At 61.1% G+C, this 20,453-nt stretch overlaps 2 protein-coding genes across 8 annotated transcripts in view; one reads left to right on the top strand and one right to left on the bottom strand.

Annotated features, from left to right (window-relative positions):
* The window catches only part of CASKIN1 (CASK interacting protein 1), a 21,064-nt gene extending 19,815 nt beyond the window's left edge, over positions 1 to 1,249 (top strand). For 3 of the 4 annotated variants that reach the window (XM_074381750.1, XM_074381751.1, XM_074381749.1), the window contains one exon: positions 4 to 176. In XM_074381750.1, coding sequence (XP_074237851.1) covers positions 4 to 100 — 97 coding nt within the window. In that variant the 3' untranslated portion in view covers positions 101 to 176. Of the gene's footprint in view, positions 1 to 3 lie in introns of all 4 variants that reach the window. The other variant, XM_039478128.2, reaches the window with a different exon arrangement.
* Positions 605 to 20,453, bottom strand: TRAF7 (TNF receptor associated factor 7). 4 transcript variants are annotated; one of them, XM_010339067.3, is made up of 21 exons: positions 20,329 to 20,453; positions 13,132 to 13,250; positions 12,834 to 12,891; positions 10,639 to 10,730; positions 7,777 to 7,926; positions 7,181 to 7,273; positions 6,927 to 6,960; positions 6,202 to 6,385; positions 5,978 to 6,112; positions 5,250 to 5,467; positions 5,095 to 5,168; positions 4,826 to 4,874; positions 4,616 to 4,743; positions 4,302 to 4,384; positions 3,481 to 3,520; positions 3,207 to 3,323; positions 3,000 to 3,122; positions 2,669 to 2,788; positions 2,450 to 2,581; positions 2,246 to 2,365; positions 605 to 2,067 (listed from the first exon to the last, which is right to left on the bottom strand). In XM_010339067.3, exons 2-21 carry the CDS (start codon positions 13,210 to 13,212, stop codon positions 2,053 to 2,055), a joined length of 2,046 nt encoding a protein of 681 aa, XP_010337369.1. In that variant the 5' UTR covers positions 13,213 to 13,250; positions 20,329 to 20,453; the 3' UTR covers positions 605 to 2,052. The 4 variants fall into 4 exon arrangements, with proteins under 4 accessions (XP_010337369.1, XP_003928452.1, XP_010337370.1 ...); XM_003928403.4 differs by having other exon boundaries at positions 7,777 to 7,893; positions 20,329 to 20,452; XM_010339068.3 differs by lacking the exon at positions 20,329 to 20,453 and having other exon boundaries at positions 12,834 to 12,912; positions 13,132 to 13,211.

The raw sequence follows: 20,453 nt of genomic DNA, 5'->3' as shown, positions 1-20,453 counted from the left end.
CAGCGCCTCGGCGGCGGCGAAGAGCACCGGCAGCATCCTGGACGACATCGGCAGCATGTTCGATGACCTGGCCGACCAGCTGGACGCCATGCTGGAGTGAGCGCCGCCTCGCCGGGCCCGTCTGCGCCGCCCGGGCCCTTCCCACACACTGACCTATACCTCAGGATGGGCGCGTCTGGGTGCGGCGCGAACGGCTGGGCAGGGCCCCGCACAAGCACAACTCCAGCCCCTGGTCCTGGGCCGGGGCGCCCACCGAGGACTGCATGGCCGGGGGCTCCAAGGGCTCTGGGCAGACCCCGCGCCCGCAGGCCCGCCCCACCTGCTGCTTCCCGTGCAATACCTGCTGGGCCTCCTGCCCACGCGGGAGGGGAGGGCGCCTCGGGACCAGGGACGGGGCAGCGCACAGGCCCAGGCCCAGCACAGAACTGCCCATTGGGACGCCCGGCCAGCCGCTCGGGCGCAGCACAAGGGACAGGGGACCAGGGTCAGGGCTCCCCTGCCCCACCGCACCCCCAGAATATAAGCTATCAAGAGTATTAATTTATTGGGAATGAGCTGAGGCAGATTTCCCCAGAGAAACAAAAAGGTATAACTTTAACAAATATATATTTAAAGAAAGAAATATTATTGATTCTATAGAAAACAATTTACCAAGTGAAAGGACACAAGTCTAGCTCCGGACAAAAGCTGTTAAGAGGCCCAAGCCGTCTGCCTGCCAGCCTTTCCCTCTCTCTGGTCAGAGTGGAGGCCCCGGGCCCCTAGCACAGGTGAAAGGCTGGGGCTGGGAGGCAGGTGCTCTGCCAGGGGCTCCCCCGAGCTTCTCTCCTAAGTTCTCTGCGCCCGAACAACTCGAGGATGTGCCTTGCTCGCGACGGCCATGTCCTCTTGGCGTGGCTGTGTCCTGTGGCGCGGGTGGGTGTGGTGAACATGGGAATGTCAGCGTAGTGGCCACATGAAAGCAGGGCGCAGAGCAGGCCAGGCTATGGGCTTGCAGCTCATCTGAGGATGTGCCTGCCTCCTCCCCAGGGCCTGCACAGGCAGCCCGTCCACCCTGCCAGCGTTCACATGGACGCTTCTGCTCATGGTCCAAGGCTGTGTCGTGTGGTCATTCTCGCCCTCCCTTTTCCTCTCTCTTCCTCCCCTGCCTCATCCAAGAAGTACTGACTGGTCTCCTTTATCGTGTTTGCTGATCCACAAGTGTTGGGCACAACTTTGATGTTTCTTAAAAAAATTTTTTAAATGCGGAAAACCAGCGATTGTGGTGTGGGGCGGGTGGAGGTGGCCGGCGGAGGTGGTGGCCGGGTGTCCAGGGCCCCTTCCGCTGTCTTAACCGGTGCTTCCCTTCGAGGGAAGTGCCCAGCTGTCCCCCAGGGCCTCTCCTCAGTGGGCAGCCCAGGCTGGGCTTTAGCAGGAGGGTAGGGGAGGTCTGGGCAAGGCGCTGCCATTGGCTGTCAATAAACAGCAGGAAATAGAGATGCCTGGCTCTTTTTGGTGGTGCATGTGTTGGGGGAGGTGGGACTGGAGGCCAGCAGCCTGGGTGTGACGAGCTGCTTCCTACCAGGAAGGGGAGGCCCTGGAATGGGCCGAAGGAAACTGCCCCATGCCCCCAACTCATGGCAGCCTGTGCACACCGACCTCAAGGCCACTCACACCCCCTTGTCCTGAGGAGGTGTCCCCGCTCACAGCCACAGTCTGTGGAGTGTTTATTTCAACCAGGAAGTAATCAAATCTACACACAGTCTAAAAACAGTAGAAAAGGTGAGTAAAAAGGCCCTTGCTCCATCTAGGGTGGGGATGGAGGGTGAGCCCGGGCAAGTGTCGTACCTGGCACCCAGAGAGAGGGGCTGGGCTCTGTCCTGGCAGCAGTGAGGACAGTGCCGAGTAGAGGGAGGATCGCCGAGCATGGGGCAGGAGGGCACTACCTGGCTGCCAGAGCCTGTCCACCTGTGCCCACTGGGCAGGCGGAAACCCAGAAACCACCCCATGTGGCCAGCCTGGCTCAGAAAGGTCCAGGGCCAGTCCAATGGAAGCCATGGCCTGGCCTGGATCCTGTTAGCAAGTCCAAACCTGTAGGGAAAGGGCTGCTTCACCAGGGTGTCCTGTGGCCGGCCACCCTGCCCCAGCCACACCTGACACAACATACCTGCCCTCCACCACCTCATGCTGGGGCTGCCAGCTCCTCCCCTCCTCTCCCCTGCTCAATCCCTCCAAGCCCCTTTGAATGACCCAAGCCTCGGGCACGGACCTTCACAGTGCTATCCACAGCCCCTGAGAAGAGCCGGCCTCGGGACACAGCCAGCGCAGTGACGCTGCCCTGGTGACGCAGCAGGGTCTGTGTGCAGATCATGTTGTCCATGCTCCAGACCTGGGGGCACATGGGATGTGAGGGCCCGCCAGAGCCTGGACGCCTGCCTTCTGAGCCTCCCACCACCACCGGGCCAGCACACACCCTGAGGGACCGGTCGTAGGATGCACTGAAGACTTTGGTCTGGTCTGGCGTCGAGATGACCGCCAGGGCATACACCGTGCCCACGTGGCCCGTGAGGGTCCGCACCTGCTCCTTGGACTCAATGTCCCACACCTGGGAGGAGTGGGCACAGGTGGGTTAAAGACACTGGGCAAGGTGGGGGAGATGAGGCCAGAGTCTGGCCCTGCACCCAGGCCTTACGTGGATGAGGTTCTCGTAGGTGCCACAGACAATGTGGTGATTTGTCACAGCAATGGAATAGACGCTGCCGCCAGACGTCTGCAGGACATGGATGCAGTCAAGGGTTCGAATGTCCCAGATCTATGAGGAATTGTGGGCCACTTGGTTCCAAGCCAGGTGCCTCATCACCAGGGCCTCTGCACCCCCAGAGCTTCAGCACCGCTGGGCAGTCCACCCGCCCAGCCAGGGTGTGTGCAAAGTTAGGAACAGGGCAGATTGAGCCCTGGGTGCTGGCCTGAGAAGTGCCGGCTGGGGCCAAGGCCCTGTGGCCACCAGGTGTGCTCAGGCTCACCTTGATTGTCTGGTAGGAGCCACTGTACAGGTAGCTCTGGGCAGCCACCAGGGCCCGCACCCAGTGGTTGAGGCCTGTGAGCTCCTTCTTCAGCTTCAGCTCAGTGCCCACAATGTCCCAGACCTGCGGGGATTGCAGGGATTGTGGGCCGGGCGAGCAAGGGACGCCTCAGTGACCCGCACATGGGGGCACACCCTCTGCCCATACCTTTATGGCCTTCAGGGAACCGCTGAAGAGCATGTTGTGCGAGGAGACCAGCGTGCACACCGGGTTGTCGTGGGCGCGGATGGTGTTCACCTTCTGTAGGTTCTGGATGTCCCACACCTGATTGTGGGAGGCCAAAAGGGCTCAGGGCAGCAAGCCCTGCCACCTGGAGTCTGGAGCCCAGAGCCCAGATGGGAAGAAACAGGTCCCTGGGGCACCCACATACTGGACAGGCCGGGGCCGCCTCCCACCTCCCCTGCCTGCAGGCCCCACTCACAATGATGGTGCAGTCTGCAGAGCCACTGTAGAGTTTGCACCTGGGGAAGCAGAGACAACGCATCAAGGTGGGAGAAGCTGTGTCCCTGCTGACGCCGCTCTGGCCAGGCCCGAGTTTCGTGCCAACCATCAGGAACCAGCAGCATGGCCCAGGGCCAAGGCCACTACTGTGTCCCTAAGCCCCAGCCTGTTTCCAGTCTCCACGTGGGAACCTTGGGAGGAGTGGGCTAGCCCCTGATGCCTGCCTGGAAAGCATCTGACAGCGAGCCGGGAGGTAATTACCCGCCCATTAGCACGGAGTCAGTCCCGGAACCGGGTGCTGGCAGCCAAGCTGCCGCCTCCTGAGAGCGTCTCACACACACACACTTGCTCATTCCCGAAAAGCCTCATGATGTGAGGCAGGAGGCAGGAAGCAGACAGGCCACCCTGGAGGCAAAAAGGTGGCTGAGGTAGGTGCTCCGCGGTCCCTGTGCCCAGGCTCTGGCTGCAGGCCGAGGACAGCTCAGCTCCTTCCTGCCTTCGCCCCCTAAGGTCCCACCCATTGTCTGGTTGCCCAGGGTGCACCGGGCCAGGGCAAGGCTCTGCTGGGAGACTGGCTGCGTTCATCCAGGTATTGGAACACACCACTTTGGAGATGGTGCAGGCCACACAGGGGCCCACACACTACTACCCAGGGAGCCAGCACTGCTTTGGGGGGAGGGCGCCCTACAGGTGGGGCACACACATAGCTACACAGGCTCCAGCTCGAGGCTCATGGCCCTTGGGGTGGCAGCACTGTCTCCTGTCCTGAGGGTCACTGGTCACACACATGCCTGGACTCACCCTTGGATGCAGAGAGCCAGCACGATGCCATCATGGCCCTCCAGTGTCTTCTGGCATTTGTAGGTGGTACATGTGTCCCACACCTGCAGAGACCAGGGCCACAGTGGGTCCTAGGAAGGTCAGTCCAGTGCCAAAGGGCAGCATGGCAGGAATGAGTCAGGGAGCCCTGCCCTTGGGAAAGAAGGATCCCCACCATGGGAGAAAGCCCGCCCAGGAGAAGGTCCCACCCATAGATAGGCAGGCTGGCAGTGCCAGGTATGCAGCAGTACCCAGCCTGGCCAGGCTGCAGAGATTTGAGGTAGGACCCTACCCACCTTGATGGTCTTGTCAGAGGAGCCGCTGAAGAGCAGGTCACCCATGGAATAGACACAGAGACACCACACAGGGCCCTGGTGGCCCACAAAGGTCCCTTTGCACTTGAAGATCTGCTGAGGATCATAGGCTGCAGAGATGGGAGCAGCTGGTGAGGACGTGGTGGGGGCCTCGGGGAGGGTGGGTGGGAGCCACGGCAGGCCCATACTTACAGCCTAGGATGCCCATGTTCAGCCTCGCGTTGATGTGGGACAGCTCATCCTGCAAGGCAGAGGGCAGGTGGGCGGGGCTGCTGCGGGTCCAGTGCAGCCCCTCTGTCCCTGCTGCTCTGTGTCAGTGGTGGGCAGGGGCAGTAGCAGCCCCTGTCACACTCAGACCCCTGATCCTGACTAGTGGGCCCAAGGCTAGGGGAAGCCTTCCTGCTGGGGCTACCAGCCTCCAGGGGTCACACAATCCAGCGCCTGAAGCCCCTCCCACTCACGTTCAACATGGACGCATCCCGCCGGAACTCCATGAGGTCCTCACTGAGCTTGCTCTGGTTTTCGTCCAGGACATCTGAGTAGCAGGAGCAGAGGGGGTGTCACTGGTGCCCAGGGCAGTGGCCAGGCCCCCACCTGCCCCGGTGCCCACCCTTACCAAACTTGAGCTCCAGGCTTTTCTCCAGCTGGTCAATCTTCTCTGAGAGCTTGCCCAGCATGGAGCGCAGGAAGGCAATCTCCTGGTCCTTCTGAGCCAGCGCCACGTGCATCTCGTGGAAGCGGTCGTCCGTCTGCTGCAGAAACTCCTTCAGGCCCTCGAAGCGGCAAGTCTCCAGGTGGGTCTCGTAAGTGTCCTGGTTCCCAATGAACGTGCACCTGCAGGGATAGGAAAGCTGACCGCCTGCCTGCCTCTCGGCCCTACCAATGCCTCCCCATCCCCGAGAATCCCCTTCGAGTGCTCCAGCCCTGTGGCCGCTGCACCCCAGGTCCAGAGGCCCCCACCCACACCTGCCTTCCTGCCTCTCCTCCACACCCAACCACCCCCGGGCTGCTTCACAAGCGAGGTCCTATCTCACCACCCCCGCAGAGCTCTTCAAGGGGTGCTCCCTCCCTGCCCTCAAGAACTGGGCCCCTGCCTCTCCTCCCACCCCCCGTCCCTCTCCAAAGCTCTCAACCCCAGCATTTGCTCAAATCCGACCCTGCTGGGCTGGCTGTGGGAGCATCCATGCCTGCCTTCCCGGACGCCCTCAGCTCCCCCTGTTTCCTGGGGCTTGGGCCCCTGCTGGGCTCCTGGGCCTCTTGGAGAATGACAGACCCCGGTGTGGCCCCGGCTCCGACCCACCTCCCCGGGACCTTGTGGAGGGACCCTGCCTGCCCCCCACTCACCCATACTTGGAGTGGGGACACTTGATGTGCTCGCACTCCTTGAGGTGGGCTTCCAGGTTCATCTTGAGCAGTGGGGGGCAGCTGGGGTTGTTGGGGCACCGCACGGGCCTGTAGTCACAGCTGCCCTCGTGGTCCCTGTGCCAGGGCGGGACGCAGGGAGGCCTGAGCCAGAGCCCCAAGAGGCAGCCCCCAGGGAGGCAAAGGTGGCAGGGAGCGGCACTTACTTCCGAGCGCTGAGCTTGATGGTGAAGGGGCACCCTCGGGGGTCCACTTCAAAGATGGGGGGCTTCCCACTGCCCGCCACCCGGCAGCCGTGCCGGCAGTGGATGAAGAGCTCTCCGATCTGCTCGGCCACCGCGATGTTGTTCACCACCACGGTCAGCTTGACGTTGTCCACGGGACACTTCTCTGCGGGAGGAGGTTATGCTGATCCCCACGGCCTGCCTGGAACACGCTCCCTCACCCAGGTGGGCACGCGCCTCTAGTGGCGGCCAGATCTCCTGTCCTTCTGCCCCTCTGAGGTATACAACATGGGTATGGGGACACAGCTGGGCCACCAAGAAAGAGCAGCAGGTGATGGAGTGTCACCTGTGACACTCTCAGGTGTGCCTGGAAAAGCATGGGGTAGGGGCCCAGAGGGCAGAGGGTGGAGAGGCAGGAGCCGGCACCTCGAGGGAGGTCCACAGCCTCACCAGTGAGAATGGCTTCCCCAGGGAGCACCGGCCCACACCCACTGTGGGGTCTCTTGAGTCTGGGGTGACCCCACCCTGCTCCTGGAGGTCCCAAGCCTCAGCCTGAGTGACCCCGGGACTGATGCAGCCCCATTCCAACCCCAGCAGAGGCCAAAGAGGCCCAGATGCAGTGCAGAGGACAAGGGAGAAGCTGCCCGCCTCTGCTCGGCAGCCATGGGCCTGGTCACTGGCAGGCCTGGGCCGGGGCACGAGCCTACCTGACTTCAAGGCACATCTTCTACAGAACGTGTGCTGTGGGGGCAAAGGGAAGACTTGAGGGCGGCTGCAAGGTCCTCTTTCCCCCAAGTCCACGGCCACAATAGCCACAGGCCTCGCTGTTCCCCAAGCCCAGTGCAGTCAGACCAGGCTTCGCCCAAGTCTCAAGTTCCACAGGTCAGGGGACAGCAGCGCCGGCCCTGAGGACCTGTGGGGGCCTCCACAGCATGGGGGCTAGGAAGGATGGCAGGCTCACCCCACACGTGGTGATCACGGGGTCTTTGAAGACGCTGCAGCAGAGCTGACAGCACAGCTTCACCGAGGGCTGCTCTGCAAACACCAGTGGCTCCTGGAACCGAGCAGGAAAGGCAGGCAATGGCAGGAGGCCACCCTCAGCCCCGCCACCACCCAGCACCCAGGCTCTCCTATCCAGGCCTGGCTGTCCTCTGGGGATGTGGGCACATCCTGAGAGAGGCCTGCTTAGATCTGGGGGGCTTAATCAGGGTCTAGGAGGAAGAGCAAGGCCTGTGACCCCAGAGGCAGGGCTCAACCCAGGAGGGTGAGTCCAGCTGATCGGTCTCGTGTACCCTCGCCCGCCTCCTTCCTGGGGTGAGAATGGAAAGGGCCCAGCTGGAGCCCCATACTTCCCACTGCCAGTTCCCAGGCAGTGCTGAGAAGGGGGAGTGGGAGAATGTGCCCAGGGGACCTGGCCTGGGCCCTGGTGTCCCCACCTCGGACCAGCAAGCACTGCAGGCCCAGCCACCCTCTCCATGAGCTGGGCTGGCACAGCAGAGGTGAAGTTGCCTCCATGCCGCTGCTGTGGTTGACAGCCTGGAAGTCCCCCACACCTACCGGCTCCTCCTCCTCCTCAGGCAGTGAGAACGTGGAGCGCAGGGACATGCTGGACTCCGAGTGCAGGGAGCGGACGGAGATGGCGGAGTCGGAGCGGCGGGGGGTGCTGATGGGGGGCTGCGCAGAGGGAGAGGCACCCGTCAGGGGGCTCTGCATGGGGTCGGGGCCGTGGGGAGGACAGGACTGAGCTCGGCAGAAATGGGAGGGCAGCGGCGCCCCTGGGGCCACCCCTCTCCCCGCAGGCACTCTCGTCGTCCACAGGGGCCGTGGGTGAGCATGGGGAGCTGATGCAGCCCGGGTCCCTGCCTGCCCGCCCGGGCGGCCTGGGCCCTGGTGCTGGGCTGCCCGCTCAGGCCTGCCACCTCTCTTTGTGTAAATGGAGAGACTTCCTGCTATTCAATTCCACACACCCGGGCTGCTTCCTGCTTCCCGTGAGGGAATGTGGGCCGCCGAGGGGGCACCTCCACCAGCCAATCCCAGGCAGCTGAGGCCGTGACCGCAGGATGGAGGGGCCAGGAAGGCTGGCAGGGAGAGGCGGCTGGGCTCCTGGTGCCCCCCCTGGGACTGGCTGCTGGTCTGGCCTAGCTGGCCAGGGACACCAGGCACAGCCGGGAGGCTCCAAGGGAAGGCAGGGCCAGGCCCCCACAGAGCCTCAGCTGAGCCTCCCAAGGGCAGCAGTGAGGGCTGCAGGTGCCTGCTTCTGCCTCAGCCACCTACAAGGGAGCCAGGGGGAGGGGCAGGCACTGCCCCTTTCTCCCCTCTGGCCTGGAAACCTCCAGAAGTTTCCAAGAGCCACAGCTGCCCAAGGCTCCTCTCCTAGTGCTCTGACTGCAGAGGGACCTGGCTCCAGCGCACAGTCACCTGGGGCCACCAAGCACTGCTTGCTGCTGCTCTGCTGAGCCTCTGGCCCCCTCCCTGGCGGCCTGGGTATGAAACCCACAGAGTGTGGAGGCAGAGCCAGTCCTGAGGCCGGCGGAGGGAGCATTATGTCCCGTGTGCCTACCTCCCTTCAGGTCCCAAGGGCCCATCTGCATGGAAACAGCACGTGGGGAGCAGAGGGCAGTTGGAGGAAGTGAGTTACAAGGCCCCATGGCAGCAGGGGGAGCCCAAGCGGTGACAGCAGAGCCGGAGCTGGCATGGGAACCCCTCTCTCTGGCCTGCCCTGCCCACCACTACCCCAGAGTCTCCCACCCTCCTGGGAACAGGGGCTGACAGCGGCCAGGCCTGGGGGCAGGGGAGAGGGCAGGAGGGGGACCACCTGTGTGGGCCTAACAGCAAACAGAGAAGGCACCCACCCCTCCTTAAAGCCATCATGACCCATGGGGATAGCAGGCAATTGTGGGAACCACAGGGGTGGCGGACTCGTGGCCTTTGAGTCGTGGAGACTGAGGGAGGTAGAGGCCCAAGGGAAGGGGCCCAGATAAACCCAACTCATCCTCAGGGCCTAGCACAGTGCCCGGCACACAGCTGTCTTTGGTCAATTAATTAAAAACTTTTTTTCTGGTCAGGCAAGATGGCTCATGCCTTGTAATCCCAGCGCTTTGAGAGGCAGAGGTGGATGGATCATGAGGTCAGGAGTTTGACACCAGCCTGGCCAACGTGGGGAAACCCCATCTCTATTAAAAATACAAAAATTGGCTGGGCGTGGTGGCTCAAGCCTGTAATCCCAGCACTTTGGGAGGCCGAGGCGGGTGGATCACGAGGTCGAGAGATCGAGACCATCCTGGTCAACATGGTGAAACCCCGTCTCTACTAAAAATACAAAACATTAGCTGGGCATGGTGGCACGTGCCTGTAATCCCAGCTACTCAGGAGGCTGAGGCAGGAGAATTGCCTGAACCCAGGAGGCGGAGGTTGCAGTGAGCCAAGATCGCGCCATTGCACTCCAGCCTGGGTAACAAGAGTGAAACTCCGTCTCAAAAAAAAAAAAAATACAAAAATTAGCCCGGCGTGGTAGCGCACGCCTGTAATCTCAGCTACTCAGGAGGCGGAGACAGGAGAATCACTTGAAGCTGGGAGGCGGAGGCTGCAGTCAAGCTGAGATTGCGCCACTGCACTCCAGCCTGGGTGATAAAATGAGACTTTGTCTCAAAAACAAAACGATTTAAAAAAAAAACAAAAAAACTTTTCCTGTTATTGTTAGAAAGTAAAAAAGAGGCCTCAGTCCAAAGGGGGCCAGCAGGCTGCCACACCTGGTGACCGAGTCACTAGAGAGAGGCGCCCCTGCCCCCCAGAGCCCAGCAATGGGTGCCAGTGAACAGGATGGCAGGGAATGGCCACTGAGACCCTGGCCACAGGGCTCAGGCGCCAGCAGCCAGCCCCTAACTGCCCTGAACCCTTCTGCACCCCACACAGCCAGCAACGGGGAATTGCTCCCCCAGCACTCAGCACAGGTTCTGCGGCCCCCACCCCATTGCCTCTGGTGTCCCCACAGCTTAGGTCCACACACGTTTCCTCTCCCTCCTCTCATCAGGACCCCTCCTCAAACCCTGCCTCGACTTAGCTACCCCGCTCATTCCCTACCCAGCCACAGAGCAAGCTTTCACAGCATTTATTTTATTGTGTTACTCTCCTGATTGAACCTTCTGTGGCTCCCACTTCCCTTAAGATGGAGTCAAACATGCCTCATCCTGGCCTGCAGATGCCACACTCTCGGGCCCAGCTGCTCTTACTGGCTGCCTCCTGCCACCCACAGTCCAGCCCCGGGAGACCCTTTTCTCACAGACTAGCCATGTATGGTAAGGCCTCGGGGAACCCACAGGTGCTGTTCCTCCCCTCTGTTCACTGTCAGCTCCTCCTGGGAGCTGGTCCCCCAGAAAGGAGGCTGAGGCTCACACCAGCTCCTTCAGGGTGGGGACCTACCATGCTGTCCTCCTCATCCCGTGGCGAGTAGGCGAGTGTGCTTGAGGAGGAAGGTGTCCTGCAGTGCTGCTTGTAGGTGCTGGTCCCGTCGGCTGCAAGGCAAGAGGGCTGGCGCCTGAGCGGCGTCTCTCTCTGAAGATGCAGGGGAGGTGGAGCCCATATTGGATACCCAGCCCTGTGGATCCCCGTAGCTCACAGCCCTCCCCAGGGCCAGGCAGGCAGGAAGGCATGCAGGGAAGCTTCAGTTTCCTCCCAAGGTCAAACCAGTGCCTGGAGCTTGGCTGCTGGGGTCAGCCTACACCTGGACAGTCCCAGCGCTGAGCCCGGCAGCCCCAGCCCCTGCCCCTGCCCTGCCTACCCTGGGCAGGGTCTTCTTTCAGAAGGGACTCTACAAGCTCCCCTGCAACCCAGCCTGAGCCAGCTGAGGCCCATGGCTGACGCCAAGCCATCACTCTGAAGGCTGCCTGGCAGCAGCAGGAGGTACCATTTCATTTGACTCTCAAGGTGAGTTCTCTGACAGCCTCCACTTACAGAGAAGGAAGCTGAGGCTGAGGTGTGGGGCTGGTATGGGAAAGGGCTGGGACTGCATCCTGGTGTGTCTGGCACAGCCAGGACCAGGAAGGGGCCCTAGCCTTGGTGGCCTCCCCTGGGGCAGGAGCTGAGGTGCCCTCTCTCCTCTTGCCCACATGTCACCCCAGCTTGGCCAGGGCCAGAGGGCAGCCTACGTGGGAGCCAGAGAACGCTACCTCCTGGCCTCAGGACCAGCCAGGCTCAGATGTCACAACCAGTCGTGGGCTTGAGATTGAGGCCTTAAGAGGCTGCCCTGTGACTGGGCACCTGTGGGCACCCTGCTGCCTGGTTCTGCCCATCCCTGCTGCCAAGGGGCCAGGTGCAGCAGCTATGCCCTTCCCCATCCTGGGTGCCTTCCACCATGTGACAGTGGCCAACGGGGTTTGTGAAGGTAGATGAAAAATTAAGGCACCATTTCTTAGGGGGTGGGATTAGGGGGTGGCATTTATTTATTTTTTCCTCCAAAGGAACCATCCAAGAAAAAGAAAAGAGGGCCCTTGTAGAGCCCCTGAGGGGATCACCAGCAGCAAAGAGGTGCTGGTGTCAGCAGGTGTCCTCGGTGGCCCTGTGACTCCATGGCCAGGTTTATCAGAGGAAACCACGGGAAAGCAATTAAAAAGCGAATTAGCCGCTGGTGTGTTTCTACAAAGGGCAGAGTGCCAGAAAGGAGAAAAAACAGAGTCACCCCATAGCCCCCGCCCTGCATCTCGGGAAGGAGGCTGGCCTCCCTGAGCTCAGTGCTGGGGTTCAAAGCACAGTACGCTGGTTCTTAGGGGATAGGATGAGGAGCAGGGCAGGGAAGCTTCAGGGTTCCATTGTGTACCCTGCCCAGTGGTTATGTGCAGGTGAAGATTTACTGGGCTTGGCTTGGTGGCTGATGCCTGTAATTCCAGCACTTTGGGAGGCCGAGGCAGGAGGATCACTTGAGCACAGAAATTTGAGACCATCTTGGGCAACATAGTGACACCCTGTCTCTATCAAAAATTAATTAGCCAGGTGTGGTGGTGCCTGTGGTCCCAGCTACTTGGGAGGCTGAGATGTTAGGGTGGCTTGATCCCAGGAGGCGCAGGTTGCCGTGAGTTGAGATCACACTACTGCACTCTGGCCTGGGTGACAGAGTAATACTCGTCTCAAAAAAAAAAAAGATAACAGATGTATGGCCGTCTTCCACTCTCTCCTTTCCTATGAATATATATATTTTTTCTATTCTTTGTCCCTCTAGAGATCCTATGAATATTTAGCAAGTGCAGCACTGGTACAGAAGCCCTAGGGCCAAACTGCAGAGAGGACCCCTGGGCACATAGGACCTTTGGCGGCTGGCTAGGAGCCTGGGACCATGACAAGGACAGGGTTGTGTGGTGGTGCTGGGGATGTCAGGGCAGCCTCCCTGGAAGGGACAAAGAGGGCAGGGGGAGAGGGCACAGCACAGTCACGAGGCACAAGGAGCTGGATGTGCAGCTCCTGTCCAGCCGGGAGACCCAGGGCCGAGAGGCTGTTGAGAAACAGAGGCTGGGGCATTAGGCTGCCCACACCCAACACCAGCCCACCAGGAAGTGCCCTCCAGGGTGGGCGTGGGAGTGCCCTAGTTATTCCCAGCCTGGGCTGGCCTTGGCTTAAGGGCTCACCTTTTGTGATGGTGGTGACGGCCGAAAAGGTGGGTCCGAAGGTCGTTTCCATTCTGGTCTAGAGGGAGAAGGGGGAGACCTGGCCTCGTCCCCAGACAGAAGGAGGACACGCACATGTGAACCCCACTCACACGCTTAACATGCGACCAGGCCACTCTGTGTGGCACTCACATGCCCCAGCAACACACACACAGCACCGTTCCCCAAGACCCGAGCTAGCAAGGGGCTTGTGCTGGGAGCTCTGCAGGCAGTACCGGGTCGCTATGGATGCTGGGCATGCAGAGAGGCAGACCCTTACCCCAGTGGTGATGTCTTGGGTGGGGAGGTTGGTGGACCCCCCAGAGAAGCGGTTGTAGCGGGCACTCTTGCCCGAGCTCATGCTCTAAAGAAGCATCTAGGGTCCTTGGGCAGCATCTCCTGTGGGTGGAGCACAGATGAGGAGCCTGAGAGATGGAGCCTGGGCCCCCAAGAGCCAGCTGGGCTGCTGCAGGTGTGCAGACCCGCCTCGGGCCGCCGCAGCCACCTTCCACCACGAGCACCTTCCACCACCAGCACCAGCTGGGGCAGGCCTACGGAAGGCCAAGGCGCTTTGGCCCCCATACACCCCAGGTATGCGCAGTCCCAGATGGCCAGGTGGCTGTGTCACTATCCCTCAAGGCTTAGCCCTTCTGAACTCCTGAAGAGCCCACCCAGCTCTGCCTCAGAGGTGGAAGGACCCCTACCTGGCTCTCTCTACTCCTCTGGGTCCTGAATCACAGCCAGTCATTTCCAGGCTGAATGTCCCTGTGGCCAAGGCTGGGCCTTGGTGGATAGGCCCAGGGTACGGCCTACATGGCAGGACCCAGTCACTTGGGGACCAGCTAAGACAAGATGAACCTGTTTCCTGCCACGGCAGGTGTGGTCACGACCCAGCCAGCACTAAGCAGCGGATGGAGAGACACCGGCCACATTCTAGAGAAAGAACCTGCAGGGTGAAGTCACCAGAGCCCAACTCCGCACAAGCTGCGTGCACGGAGGAAGGCATAGGAGAGAGGTGGGCCTGCCCCTGGAACCCGTGAAGGTCACCCATAGTCTCATGTAGCTGGGGGCAGGGAGAAGGCATGCAGGAATCACCCTCGGCTGCCAAGGACCCCACCCTCCCCAGCTGGGGTGAGGCCCAGACAGGCTGAACTGCAGGGCTCCATGACTCCACACAGGAGGTTCAACCCTTGTAGGAGCTCCAGGTTGGCTCCTGCCCCAGGGGAGCAGGGAGGGGATCACCCACAGCCACTAGGAGACAGTGACCTGCAATTTACAAACCCAACCATTAGCTGCACTGCAAGTTTCCAGGGCCCCAGGGCCAGCTTCAAGCCCTGCCACTTAACACCTGCCTGGGGCCCAGGTGGCCAGGACCCTAGCAAGCGCTCCCCACAACAGGCCGGGCTGGCCCCAGTGCCTGCTGCTCAGTCTCACAGTCTGGGAGAGCAAGTGTCTGGCTTGCCCCTCACTCTGAAGTGAAGTGAACAGAAAGGCATGCAGGGCCACGAGCAAATCAGTCAGAAAGTCCGAGCTGGCCAAGAGCAACCGGGCCACGGAGGGAGACAACACCACAGGACCTGTGGGGGGTGCACAAGACCCCGCTGAGCACCAGCGGAGCGGGAAGGAGGGAGGGGGATGGAGGAAGGGGCTGCACTTCGCGAGAGACTGCTTTCCAGTTCACTTGGGTTCAGTGTTTAGCCCCAGTTAGGGACACGGAGGTGGGCAGGACGCTGGGCAGGAGACCAGCGAAGAACTTTTGTGTCCCACCCTAAGGCAAGATCCATCCCCCTCCCACCTCCGAATTAAGCAGGATGCCAGAGGCCTCCCCTCGGCCCAGTGCCCAGGGGCTGGGTTTTGCAATACCGATTTCCCCAGGAGGGAGAGGGTCCCTTAGGCCACAAATAGAAAGCACAATAGCTCAGAATGCCCCGATGGCTGGGACGCTGTCCTGGGGGGTGCCCTGGCCCCTCCACCAGGGGAAGCACCTCTTTTCCCACCCCACAGTCATTGAGGCTGTCAGCTGGCTGGGCAGGAAGCTGTCAACCAGAGTGGGAATTGCCCTCTGGTTCTCTGGCCTCTCTGCCCTCCAGTTCCCAGCGCTGGGGAAGGGAGGATGTGTTTCATAGAATCAGTCTCTTCCCTGGCCGGGCGCGGTGGCTCAAGCCTGTAATCCCAGCACTTTGGGAGGCCGAGGCGGGTGGATCACGAGGTCGAGAGATCGAGACCAACCATGGTCAACATGGTGAAACCCCGTCTCTACTAAAAATACAAAAAATTAGCTGGGCATGGTGGTGCGTGCCTATAATCCCAGCTACTCAGGAGGCTGAGGCAGGAGAATTGCCTGAACCCAGGAGGCGGAGGTTGCGGTGAGCCGAGATCGCGCCATTGCACTCCAGCCTGGGTAACAAGAGGGAAACTCCGTCTCAAAAAAAAAAAAAAAAAAAAAAAAAAAAAAAAAAATCAGTCTCTTCCCAAACTGGGAAAAGCCATGGGGGGGCAGCTGGGTGTGGAGAAAGGGGTTTCCCCATCAGCCCCCCTGCCTCTCCCTTCCAGGTCCCCACCAAGTCTGCCTGAGGACCGCCTCCTGCCCACACCGCCTGCCCCTCCAACAGAGCCCACGCTGGATGCTCCAGGGGGATTTGATCTTTGAAAGAGAGAAGTGCTTAAGGAAGCACAGCATCCACCTGGGGAAGGCCAGTGCTCTGTGAGCCTCAGGGACGAGGTGCGTGGGGCAGCACTGTGCAGAGCGGAGGGACAGGATTGGCTCTCCACCGTTCCCTCCACCCTGGGCCAATGCAGGGCAGCCCCTCCCTGACCTCACCTGAGCCTGGGATTCAGGCCCAGGGTCTTTGTCCACCCCATATCCACACAGGAGGGGTTCCCGGGGCTCTGGGGGCACCCACTGTGCAGTAAGGAATTGGAGGTCTTCTTCAGCCCCTCTCTACCTCCACCCCAGACCCGCTTCAGCAAATTCCCCAGGAGCCCCTCCCCAGCAACCCCCAAGCTGGGCTTGGAGGGCTCTGCTGGGGCATTGCCCTGGGGGCATGTGGGATGTGAACCCCCACCCCTATCCCCAGAGACACACCTGGAGGAGGTCTGAGTCAGGGGTCCCTGCCCACTTGGCAGCAGCCCAGGGGGACCCTGCTGAGTGGGGGAATTGGGGGTTCCAGATGTAGCTCCCTGCTGGAGCCAGACCTGGCCTTAAAGTAGCTCCTCCAGCAACCTGGAGCAGGTGGGGTGTGGGGGTCCCCCGAACGTGTGTGAACCCAGCAGGGGATGGGTGTGCCCGTCAGGCCTACCACTGCCCTGGGAAGAGCCTGGGATGGTTCCAGAAGTCTCCGCCTGGTCTGCCACAGGACTATGTGTGGCTGGACTGCAGCCAGAGCTCTCAGCACGGCCCCTGGCATCACAGAGCCCACCCAGGGCACCCACAGACTGCCCGCCCCAGCCCGGCCCCTGCCTCAGTCCCCTGGCCCAAGCCCAGGCCGCTGAATTCTGTAGAAACAGTCCTGGTTGCCATAGCAAAGCCACACGCACTTCCGCAGCTGTTCCCTGCCGTCCCTTAGAACGCTTTTTCCATCCCAAATAGGCAGGGTGTGATGTTGAAGGCCCCTGGGGTGTCCCTGGCCTCTGCCTGCCTTGGTCCTCAGAATACCCTCAGAACCCCAGCAGGCCCTGGTCTGAGGTCGACTCCGACCTCCCTTCCCTCTTAGCACCAAGGCCCAGGACCTTGCCCCCCTTGCCTGTCCCTGCCCACCACACCCACAGCCCCAGCTCTGCAGAGGCCTCTGAACTCCTCCCCCAGCTCTGTCTCTAGCGCATCCACCCAGCCTCCAAGCCTGTCTTTCCCTGGCCAAGCCTATCCAGCGTCCACAGCTCCCTCTGCTGCAGGGAGGAGGTGCCCCCAGCTCGGCCAAGGCTTTACCCTGACTTCACAGTAAGGATGCCTTTTGCTGCCCCTCCAGCCCCTTGGGAGCTGGCAACATCTCTCAGTCCTTTTTTTCCCCTATCTCATGGCTGTCTATTGTGTGGGGATCTGGTGAAGTCCAGAGGGCTTCCTGGAGGACGAGGCTACTGGGATCCAGAGTGGGGAGAGTATTCTGGGACACAGGAAGAGAGGCAGCTTCAGCCAGCTGAGCTGGGGAGTGTGTTTCTGGTTCTCATACAAATCACGTGGGCCTCGGACTCTCGGAAACAGGTCATGAGCTTTGCCCAAGAGCCAAGGGCCAGTAGTGCCCCCGCTCAGCCCACGCACCCCAGTCCTGGGCTGTGTTCTCATTTGCTTCCTGTGTGGTTCGGTCTCTCAGGCTCCCTCCTTCCTTCTGCCCTGCAGCAGCGGGGAGCTGACACAAACACTGGCCAGATGTGGACCCAAAGAGGTAACAGGAACACGAGGGCAGAGACCACCAGACCCATGCTATCACCCAGCGCCCTCATGCCAGCTGCACTGCCCCCTCCTTCCCCACACTGTCCCATGCCCCTCAGTCCTGGGCCTCTGTGTAGCTGCCCCCCACTTCCCACCTGGGTGCCTCTAGGGTTGGGTCACCTCCACTCCGAGTTCCCAGGCAGCTGGCCTCCTCCAGCCGGGGGTGTCCGGGTCTGCACGTGAACAGCCCCAGCCCCCAGTGTCCACTTTCCCCTTTCACCTGCCCCACCTGGCTGTACCCCCCCTCCTCCAGGGAGCAAGGCTGGAGACAGCGGGGGGATCTATCGAAGGCCAAGGGGTTGGTGGGTCCCTCTCCATAGGTTCCTCCTGCATGAGCCATACCGAGTGTCTGGTGAAGTCCCACAACAGCTCTCAGGCCGGGCATGTGCTGGCCTTCCCTACCTGCCCTCCCTGACCCAGCAGGGTGTCTGTCAGGGAGACGGTGTGACACCATGGACAAGGCCCCGGGCACTGGGCTCAGACAGAGCTTGGTTCAGATTCCACTTCTGCCACTTCACAGCTGTGTCTGGGCAAGCTGCCCCCCTCCCGGGCCTCAGGCTTCTCGAGAGAGAGAACGGAGTAGAGCCGGACCCCCATCTGGAAGGAGCCGAGGGAAGATGCACCCGTCAAGAGTAAAGGCACAGCTGGGCGGCCTGTAATCTCAGCACTCTGGGAGGCCAAGGTAGGTACATCACGAGGCGGGAGTTCAAGACCAGCCTGGCCAAGATGGTGAAACCCTGCCTCTCCTTTCAGTACAAAAATTGGCCAGGCGCAGTGGCTCATGCCTATAATCCCAATACTTTGGGAGGCTGAGGTGGGATCATGAGGTCAGGAGATCAAGAACATCCTGGCCATGGTGAAACCCCATCTCTACTAAAATACAAAAAAGTAGCCGGCGTAGTGGCATGCGCCTGTAGTACCAGCTACTCAGGAGGCTGAAGCAGGGGAATCGCTTGAATCTGGGAGACAGAGGTTGCAGTGAGCCGAGATTGTGCCTCTGCACTCCAGCCTGGTGAGAGAGCAAGACTCCGTCTCAAAAAAAAAAAAAAGAGCGAAGGCGAAGGCACCGCAGATGGCAGCTCTGCTGAGTGGACCATGGAGACCGAGGAAGGCGGAGAGGCCACCCTGGGACACAGCCAGCAGTCCATGTTGTGGTGACCAGAGCCCCATTCCTTCTGCTTCCTCCATGGCTGCCACACATCCAGGAGCCCTGGCAGCACCTGAACCAGTCCCATGCCAAGCCGGGGAGCGGCTGCATCCCAGGGCCAGGCTACCCATGTCTCCTGGCCAGCAGGTCCTTCAACTGCACCTTCTTCCTTTCCCCAAATCACTCATTCCTATGCCCAACCAGCTGGCCGAGAGTCACACCACGGGGTGCCAGGACCCGTGCGGGAGGGTAGGGACATGTGATGGCTGAACACGAATCTGACCCAGGAAGAGCTAGGAGCCTGCTGGGGGACACAGGCAGACAGACGTGCAGGAGTCCCACCAGTCGCCACTCCATCTGCCACAGGCACTTTTCGGTGAGTACCAAAGGCCCTGAAGTTTTCCATTCACTTCCAGAAATATGACAGCACCAGTGAGCCACAGAGAAAGTCACTTTATCAGAGACCCTCAGGTTGGGGCATCCAGTTGGGGTTCCGACTCCTGGCCCCTCCCCTCCCTCGGCCAGGCTGCCCAAAGCACTGCTCCCCCTCAGGACGAGGGGCCCAGGACTTCTCCAGAGAACTATAAATGCCCAGAGCAGTGAAGTCGGGATATTCACAATAGAGAGGCAGAGGCACAGGGAAGGGGTCTAGGAAGGGAGAGGCCCCAAGAGAAGGAATGAGGAAGAGGGAGTCTCCTCCCTTGGCGAGCACTAGTGCCCAGGAAGAGGTCAGAGGAGCAGTGAGAAAGGTGGGCATACAGGCTGGGGTGCCATGAAATTCCTCAGCAAGTGAGAGGCCCCCCCACTCCGAAAGCAGGATGGGATCCAGCAGGCCCCTGCTGACTCCAGACTCAACCCCAGATGACCACTCTGGCCTGGCTCAAGGCAACGATGCCATGACAGCTGGACCCCAGTGGGGACTAGGAGAGGATGCCCTAGCCTCCCTCTCTCCTGCTTCCCCAGTGAACTCCAAAGTCTTTGGTGCACACACATAAAGCTCTTTACCAGACCTAGATCCGAAGTGCCTCTCCAGCGCTTCTTCCTCCACGCCACTTGCCAGGCATCCTGTGAACCTGGTCTGTCCTCATCGACTTCACCTCTCCACTTGCCAGTGCTTGCTGGGGCACGCCAGGCCCCTTCTCACCCTAGGCCTTTGTACATCTGGCTCCCTCTGCCTGGAATGCTCCTCCTGCAACGTCCCAGGACTGGCTGCTTCTCCACCAGGCTTTGGCTAACGGCAGCGCCGCCCCGACCCCTGGCCAGTACTCACTTTCTCAGCATCCTGTTTCTTTCTTTCACAGCATATACCGCCGCTCCCCATGAGTCTATCTACTGTCAATCCCTCCACCCTGTCTGTCTAGACTAGGGACGGGGGGAGTTGGCCCGCAGGACACATTTGCCAATGCCTGGAGACTTTTGTTATTGCAACTGAGGAAGTGGGGGTGTTTACTGGTATCTAGCAGGCAGGAGCTAGGCAGGCTGCTCCACATCCTACAATGTTCAGGGCAGCCCCTCGCAGCAAAGAGCGACCCGGGCCGCGTGGTCGATGGTGCGGAGGTTGGGGAACCCTGCAGCAGACGCCGAGCTCGGGAGAACTGAGACGATTTTCTCCGCAGTCTTCCAGCGCCCAGAACAGTGTATGGCACGCGGGCGGCTCGGAGAATGCAGGAAGAAGGAATGAGTAAAGAACGCGCGAGGACAGGACGGAGCGAGCGACAGACAACTGACAGGCGGACGGACAGCGACACGGACCCAGACCCCGACCCCGACCGTCTCAGCCCCGCCCCCCCGGCCCGATCCCTTGCCTCGCCTCGCCTCGCCTAGACCTCGACGCGCCAGATCCCGCCCCACCGCGCGGCCCCGAGGCGCGAGCCCCGGACCGGGCGCGTCGCGGGGACACTCACCCGCCCGCGGCTGCCTGGGAGCCGCAGCGCTGCCAGCCCACTTCATGATGCCCCCTCGGCCGCCGGCCGGGAAAGGGACCAGCGAGCCGGAAGCGCCCGACCGCTGCGCCCGCCGGGACTTGTAG

Source organism: Saimiri boliviensis, chromosome 12 (genome assembly GCF_048565385.1).
Source record: "Saimiri boliviensis isolate mSaiBol1 chromosome 12, mSaiBol1.pri, whole genome shotgun sequence".
NCBI classification, from domain to species: domain Eukaryota; kingdom Metazoa; phylum Chordata; class Mammalia; order Primates; family Cebidae; genus Saimiri; species Saimiri boliviensis.
This window is presented reverse-complemented; position numbering and strand designations above follow the sequence as displayed.

Excerpts from the sequence above, each read along its gene's own strand:
- TRAF7 (XM_010339067.3), bottom strand. The coding sequence starts at position 13,212 with ATGAGCTCGGGCAAGAGTGCCCGCTACAACCGCTTCTCTGGGGGGTCC. Across the intron at positions 12,892-13,131 it reads CCCAAGACATCACCACTGGG|ACCAGAATGGAAACGACCTT; the intron begins GTAAGGGTCTGC and ends TTCTCCCTCTAG. Across the intron at positions 4,385-4,615 it reads CCTCTGACAAGACCATCAAG|GTGTGGGACACATGTACCAC; the intron begins GTGGGTAGGGTC and ends TGGTCTCTGCAG.